Here is an 8520-nt window from a genome sequence, read left to right as displayed (position 1 = left end):
TATTTCCCTGTAAATAGCTTCTTGGGTTTCTATTTGGGTTTTTGTAATTTGGACTAAAGAGTAGGCTGAATTGTTTAGATGACCAAAAAAAGCTTTGTAGATTTAGGTCTACATGGACTATTTTGATTGGATCTATTTACTTTAGGTATAGGCCTGTTCTGGCTATATACGTTGGTGTTAAAGCTATAGCTTTGATTTTGACTTAGTTCCTTAGCTCTTTTTATCAAGTCAATGAGCACTTCTGTGTTTCTGGCACCTGCAAATACTGTAAATAATGCTGTTCTGTCTTGTGGGAGTGCAGCTTTTAGGATAACCTTTTAAATTTGTTCTTTTGCTTCAGCATGTAATGGTGAGAGTGTCCCTATCATAAATCATAGTTAATACTCTTGATTTCGTTATTACATTAGTAGCTTCCCCTGCTGTTTTCCATGAAGATGTTTTAAGGGATAATATATTAGGTATAGGCCATCTTAATCTTCAGGCTGTTGCTACCCAAACAAAGATCTTTGTAAATTAAAATTATGTTCTCTAAATGCTCTAAGGTTTGATTCAATTTATCAGCTGGGGAATGGGTCTGAGTTGCATGATCTCTGCTCCTGTGAGGATCAGATGTGTCCTCCTTTGGATCATAAATCTAATAGCCACTGGGTTTCTGTGTCTAAATCAGTTTGTTGGGATTCCATTCTAATTTTCATCATTTGTCTAGCATAAGCTCTCTTTGGTAACTCTGATTGGTTCCATATTAGCATTTGTTGTAGTTTTGTGTATTCTCATGGGCCTAGCTTCTAGTAGATTAAAGTTATCAGTTTCAAAAGGTTTAAAGTAATCATTATCCTTGGGGTTTGGATTAGTGCCCTTAGGAGCAAAAGGGCTTGGGTTTATTCTCACTCTGAAGATTACTTTTTCTGCTAGCATCCTTTACTTTTTAAGCTAGCACTTTTCTTTTCTGCCCACAGGCATCCAGGTGACTTAATGCTTCTAATAAGAGAGCTGGAATTTGCCAGCATTTTATTTAGCACGTGGGAATTATAATAATTTTATAAGCCAATAGAGTACAGGATAATATATCTTAATAAACCAAATAAAGAAATAATATCTTCCAAATGATAGATTAGTCACGCTATTGTTCCAGGCAAGGGGAGATGAGAGGAATAAAGTCCAAATTTTAACAGAGGTGTACCTTTTTATAAGCGCAGGCACTCGGGAGAGAGATAGTATCTAGTTGCCAGGGAAAAAGTGAAAGTCCCCTGTTGCTAGAGCACACTGCTGTGGAGTGAATACTCCGGTGTTGGTAGGTGGGCTGATCTCTTTTATTAGGCCACTGGGAGGTTTCTCACCACTGTCTACAAGGAGTGCCTGGCCAACATGGGAGCTAGTGCCTCAAAGGTCTTTGGAGAGTTTTTAGGTTGGCAAAATGATGCCTCACCCAAATTAAAACTCTCAGTCTTCACCAGCTCTCAATATTTATAGTCTAAATGTCCCATCACCATACTTACTTTCCACATGCTCTTATCTACAGGCCCCCAGCAGAGCCCTTTAGCAGCTGGGCTGCTGACTGCTTTATCAAGGACAACAGATGTGGAACGATGACATCCTGACATGACTTACTTCATACTTGTATCAAAGCAACTTTTTCCTTTGTTATAAATAGTGGATTAAAACAGCTTCACTTAAGTCATAAACAAGTGGATTTGAAATTATATTAACCAATACACAATTTTAGCTAGAATATTTCAGTTGTTTTTGTAATTAAAATAAACTTAGTTAATCAATATCTTTTTTTCAACAATAAATATGTATAATTATGTTAACTGCAGTGTCATAAAAGAAATAATTTAAGGAATTAGAAATAGCTCAGCAATAAAAGAGACTTGATAATATTTATGACAAAAGCCTCAACCTGGAGGGTCTGTGAGAATTCTCACAGTCGTCATCGCGACAGCCCTACACAAAGAACTGTTCACAACAGAGCTGCATGGTTCGAACAGTGTCCCCTTAACTTCCTCTTCCCCTCTATTAAATACTTCCTCCATCTTTGTCCATTTTAGTATGCACACATAAGTTTGTTATGCACTGCATGCACTGGATTGCAGTCTTTTCTTTTAACTGAATAAATCTTTTTGGTTACAGAACTCCTGGTTGATTGTTTTTCTAGTCAACAGACTCTACTGGAAATGAGAAAAGACATAAGACTTTACCTAACTTTACCTAATTGAAGGACTGTCATTATATAAGAAGTTAAATGGTCACTTTCAAGAGGTAAATTCTAACTCAAAATAGAGAAGACTTTTTTAACCCAGAGCTGTTCAACAATGCATAAAACATGCTGCTGCCATTGTATAAAGGCTAAAGTGGCATCTTTTGTGAGACATTAACATCTAAAGCGCCTTAGTGAACCCTTGATAGTCTGGTTTAGTAAACATTGACATTGACCCATTACAATCATACTTGTGGCAAATTGCTGAGTGGTCCTCAAAAACCAAGGTAATAGCAGAATCTCTCCCTATTAAACACTTTCACATTTAGTGTAATGACAGGATGAATTCACTTGCATAATATTTTGTTTCTTGTGTCAACACAAGGACATCCAAACCTGTAGAGAATTTTTATAAGAGTTTATTTAAGCCAAGCTAAAGACATTTGAGCAAAACCTCAAATGCTCTGAGGAATGGGTAATAACAGTTTTGCAGCCTCTTTTATGCATTTGAAATCGAGGAGGAAAAGTAGGAAGATTATTTGAAATCAAGGGGGAAAGCATGGCAGGGATTGGATTATGGGATAGATTATGTGCTTTCCTAAATGTTACAGTTTATTTCAAAAGGGTGTTAACCTAGATGCAGCACAGAAACAATGGATGCGGCTTGCTTAAGGCAAAGATAAACCTTGCTAAAAAGTTATATGCCTGGGGCATGACTACCCACTGTGATCTGCCTCATTAGAAATTTATGATCAGATCACCCTGTGAGGTTATTTTCCTTAGAACCCTTTTTTTGTCTACATTTGTAACTATTTACTTCCCTCTTTACCTTCCCTCCTTTATTCTTTTTTACTTCTTTGGTTGAATTCTGGTAAGTTGAAATGCACATATGATGCAAAACCACTTTTTACCAATATCCTAGAATCTTTCAGAAAGGATAAATAATAAACCTAACAGCAATCGCCTCTTGGGAAGTGTGATTCTAGAGTGAGGAGAAAATCCACCATACATTTCATATCTTTTTAAGTTCTTTACCATGTCCTTATATTTTTTGTTAATTACTAATCCTCCTAGTTTAATAGTCCTTCTGAAGGACTATTATGTAATAGATGAGTAAATCTATTGATTGGTAATGAAACTATTATCCAATTTTTTATGATGAAAACAAAAACTTACAGAAGAATGAAAATAGTACAGTGAACACCCACAACTTTCATCTTGACTCAACAATTTTGCTACCATTTTGTCTTTTTTGCTTTATATCTATATGTATATATATTTATAAATATTTTTTGCAAAAGTATTTGGAATAAGTTGCCAAGATTATGATACTTTATGCCTAAATACTTCAGCATGCATCTCCTAAGAATAAGGTGTTTTTGTTTTTACTTTTAATTCTGATGAGGTTTAGGTAGTCAGACACCTAAACTAGTAGTGGCACAGTACGATCTGTGTTCTTAGTGATGGATGGAATTCCGCTGCCCAGCCAGGCTTTTGGTCAAATACTGTATGTAGTAAGATTAATCCCTGACGTTTGTCTAATGCATAACAATTTATATTCTCTCCTTCCTTGATTCATTAAACTATATAACACTCCTTTGCAATCAAATAATGTCTCCTAAATTTACATTTAAGTAAGCTGAAGCTGAGAGAGGAAAATGAATTGCTTAAGAACATTCAAATAAATAGTAAGTGAGAAAGTCAGAGCTGGACTCTAAGCCTCCTGACACCAAAATATTTCTTCTAGTAGAAGAAACACCTAATGTTTTTTTCTACTAGAGTAGTAGTTGTCAGACTGATTTCAGAATTCCTTTATATGCTTTAAAATTATTGAGGTCCTCAAAAATCTTTTGCGTGTATGAGTTATATCTATTGATACTGTATTAGAAATTGAAAATAAGTTTAAAAATATTCATTTATTCCTTAAGACATATTATGTGTTAACATAACATTTTTTACGAAAAATAACTATTTTCCAAAACAATGCTTTATTGAGAAGAGTTGCATCATTTTACATTTTTTGCAAATCTCTTCAATGTCTGCTTTAATAGCTGGATTTTCAGAGCTGCTTTGCATTCATCCTGCTATGACATGATATCATGAGTCATGTAGCCTCTAAAAACAGTTCACTATGCCTTTGTGGAAGAATAAGAGTAGAAAAAGCTAATAAGATCTTAGTATTATGAAAATAGTTTTGACCTCATAGACCCCCTGAAAGGGGGTCCCAGGAATTCCTCAAGTCTCACACTTTGAGAACCTCTGTATCAGGGCATTCACTAAATGGCTATGAAATAATAAGCTCTAGTAATATTAAAATTCCTGAAATGACATCCTTAGAAAAGAGGCTTATAATCAATGTGCATTATTATAAAGGCATAGTCATCGAAGTGGGTCTCAGGTTTTGGATTCCCTAATATCAGCAAGGGGTATAGGGTCACTGTTTGCAACTTTATTTGATAGCTGACATTTTTTAATACTAAGGCAGCCCTGTTGTCTGACATTTTGTGGGCAAGCAAAGCTCTGGTAACTTCCGATGAGAAGTATCAATCTTAAGAGATAAAGAAATGATTCTAGCACCAGAGTCTAGCAGGAGCTCACCAGCCTTCTGCCTGGACTTTTGTCCCAGTCCTACCACTTCCATTTCCATTTGTTGTAAGGTACTCAGTCCAAAATTAAAGTTATTATATTAGCTGGTTGGCACTATAGAAAATGATCCTCGTACTAATGCATCCAGTTTGGGGAGACTTGAATATCCAAACTATACCTAATGTTGGTGAGCAGCGTGTCTTTAATAATCCCCCAGTTTTGTAACATTTGTTATTGAGGAAACACTGGAACTCAAAGAAAACTCAGGTTCCACTCTCGTTTCCCCCATCCTTAACCTTGAGAACACCAAGTGGGCTGATTGGAGGTTGGCATCTGGCACTGTCGAGACACTGTATTGGCTTGCCGTGGTATGAGGGAGCCAATGAGAGAGCGTCTCTGAAGGGGGCGGGGCATACAAAAGGAATTGAACCGGAGCTGTGGGCCAACTGCGAGCAGTCTTGTCCTGCTTCTCGCCTACATGGGGTTTTCTCTTCCTTCAGATCCCAGCCCAGGTTCAAGTGATGGCGCCCAGCCTGACGAGGGCCCTGAACAGATTGCACGGCCCAGGAACCAAGAGGATGAGTTTCCATTCCAGGAAGTGGCTCCTTTTCCACAATTGCCGTGCAGATTTAGATTTAAGTACTTTCTGAAACCATCAATGCTTCACGTGGAAGCGTGTCTGCTGGAAAAGATATTCGGTAAGTGCGCTGGAATCTTTACCACTCAGCCCCAATGTCATCTCCAGTGCCCACCCTGAGCCACCCACCTAAGTCAGTGTCCAGTGTCCTGCAGGCCAGGGATGTCCTTCCCCACGCCTCTTAGCCTTGCCCCATCCCAGCTAATCCCTTACTAACCGTCTATTCCACACAGGTCCAAACAGAGCACTCCTCCCAGCATTCGAACGGGAGTTCAAAGTCCTGCTACAGATTGGCGATCCGGACCCGGAGGGCAAAGTCGAAATCAATATCTTAGGGAGTCACTGGTACAAGAAGCGTGCCAAAAGGCTGATTCATACCTGGACAGCAAAATCCCAAAGGAAACGGTATGGAGGTAAGGAGCTTCACTTGACAAGGTTCTAGGTGCTGCAGATCTAGGTTGTGCTAAGGGAACTTTCACTTCCACAACTCTTCCTCAAGACTGGGGCTTGGGGCTTCTTCACAGTTGTGCTAAGGGAACTTTCACTTCCACAACTCTTCTTCCTCAAGACTGGGGCTTGGGGCTTCTTCACCTGGTGGGATGTTAGGACCTGGGTTTCCAAAGTAATCATGGAAGCCCTGGAATAAGCCACTGTGGGAAGCAGCTAGAAAATCCAAAGTAAGGCTTAAAGAACTCTTAGCTAAGCCCCTTCCCACCTCTTTGCCCATCTGAATCTCCTTTTTCAGAGGTTGGGGAGGACTCTATCTGGCCCCATTTTCTGAGATAAAACTCCAGCCTGGGAGGTGTGTACTCAGTGATTCTCAGGCTTAGAATGAACCCAGGAGCACTGTAAAAATGCAGATTGCCCAGCAGGACCTCCTCCCCACCCCACCTCCCACCCAGGGGATTAAGCAAACTGGTAAACTACTTAGTCCTCATCTATAAAATGGGTTTAGTGATGGCAGCATACATACAGATTTTTTTCCAAAGATTAAACGAATATACCAAAACACTTAGAATACATAGAAAATGCTTGATAAATATGAGGTATCATTATCTTATTGGGTGTTTGGATGATTCTAATGTAGGTGGTCTGCTAAGCAGGGCAGCCTCCAGTGTTTTCTGTGGAGTCATTTTTCCTGTGAGTTTTGTATGTTCTCCTGAACAGTACACATGCTTTCATGCTTTCCTTCCAGGCGCAGTGATGTTCAACCTAGAAACTATGAAGTATGTCGAAAGAGAGAATGTTCATTCCAGTGCTTTTTCAGCCACAGTGATGAGAAGGCTGGATGAAGCCATGCAGTCACTGAAAATAGGTCAGGAGACTGTCCAGGAACCTGTTCCCAAAACAATATGACCGTTGTGATTAGGCCCTTAGTGCAGGGACTTTGGTCTGGGTCAGGAGCCTTGGCCTAAGAGGCCTGGTCTGAATCCTGCCTTTGCTTCTGTGACTAAGGGGCAACAACTGTTAGTGCTGTACACCCCTTCTCCATAGACACTCGTTTAAAGATTCAAATATGTGTTATAAATAAAATTTTTAAAAGATATATATGTATTATTAGTACTAATTATTGAAAAATCTTCTTTGCTTGCTCCAAGGTGGAAAAAGGCTAATAATTACAAAAGAACAGTTCTGCTTTTCATGGTGTTTTGTACTAGGTAGGTGCAGGTAGGATCTTGCTATACATAAGGAAGATCATTACTGTTTATTCTTTCATTAGTGCTAATTTTGAAGAAAATGTTTCATTGATAAACAAGCTTTATAAATCTAATTTTAAATGTTGAAACAAACTGATCCCATTCTCCTTAGCTTTTAATTGAGTCTACTGTGTTTGTCTTTTTTTATAGTTTAAATAGCAAAACACATACTATAGTGAGTATGAAATTTATTATGACTATATAACAAAAGCATCAGTATGTGTTTCTTCATTATTCCTATAACATATGTAGAATAGCTTTCCTAGATTAAATAATTTTGTTTACTTTTTTCAGAATATTACCATAAAAAAGGTAAAAATCTCAGCCCAACTGAGGTTGCATATTCTAGTTCACTGACAGTTACTTTTAGTTCAGCTCTAAAGACCTAAATAGGTCAAACTTGTCTCTATCACCTTTTTGAATTTTAAGATATCATTTATTAAGCATTTGGTATGTGCCAGGTTCTGTTGAGTGCTTTACATACATTCGACTTGATCTTTATAATAAATTATGAAATCATAATAATCTTATGAAAATGGATATGATTACTCATTTTACAGATCAGGAAAGGGCAAAGTGGGACCATCAAATAATGTGTGTTCTGCCTCTTTGTCACACTAGGCTATAAACTCTTTAATGGCATTAAGGATGATGTTTCCATTTTCTTTTACCCTTGAGGCCCTACACACAGTTAAACACTGGATTGTTGACTATTACAGTGATTGTCATACTTATCAACCAGTTAGTCCTAGTTAATGCAAATAATGGCATTAATAAAAAACCACATCTACCATGTGGCCATTTGACTGTATATGAATCCCTGTATATGCTGTTAAATATCAAAAAAAGTCCCTGCTTAAGTTTCATATTAATAATCAAGAAATGTTTTTTCTCCATTACTCTCAGCAATAATAAAGGACCCCAGATTCTCTTAAGCCTAAAGAACTGAGGGAAAAAACTTTGCTGCTGGGATTTTAAAAGCCTATGGCAGTAGGTTCATGGGGCCCACCCAGACAGGTCTTGGGGTATGGGGGTGGCCAGGGTTAGTCACTAGCCCAAAGGCACAGGGTAGATAAGCAGGAGGCTCCAAGGGAGCTTGGCTGGACTCTGGGTCATGTGACATGGGGGAAACTCTAGGAGAGAAAGGCCAGGCTTCACCTTGGGCCTCGGCAATGAGCTGCAACCTGCAAGTGTAAGGCCTTTGAGGACCACCCAGGCATAAATGTGGAGAGGTTCTCTGTACAGTAGTCCTCCCTTATTCACAGGGGATATATCTCAAGGCCCCAGTGGATACTTGAAACAGTGGACAGATAGTACTGAACCCAATATATACTATGTGTTTTCCTTTACATACATTCCCTTACCTTTTCACTTAAAGAAAGCATTTTACAGCTTCTATTGGA

At 38.5% G+C, this 8520-nt stretch overlaps 1 protein-coding gene across 1 annotated transcript; it reads left to right on the top strand.

Annotated features, from left to right (window-relative positions):
- The first annotated feature begins 5217 nt into the window (after positions 1 to 5217).
- LOC112474617 (oocyte-expressed protein homolog) lies at positions 5218 to 6926 on the top strand. Its single transcript, XM_025042915.1, has 3 exons — positions 5218 to 5481; positions 5654 to 5833; positions 6616 to 6926. The coding sequence occupies exons 1-3, from the start codon at positions 5262 to 5264 to the stop codon at positions 6774 to 6776; spliced, it is 561 nt and encodes a 186-aa protein (XP_024898683.1). The 5' UTR covers positions 5218 to 5261; the 3' UTR covers positions 6777 to 6926.
- Positions 6927 to 8520: the final 1594 nt, after the last annotated feature.

This window comes from Pteropus alecto, unplaced genomic scaffold (genome assembly GCF_000325575.1).
Source record: "Pteropus alecto unplaced genomic scaffold, ASM32557v1 scaffold7, whole genome shotgun sequence".
Taxonomy (NCBI): Eukaryota; Metazoa; Chordata; class Mammalia; order Chiroptera; family Pteropodidae; genus Pteropus; species Pteropus alecto.
Note: the sequence above shows the minus strand (reverse complement) of the source record. Positions and strands in the feature narration are given on the sequence as shown.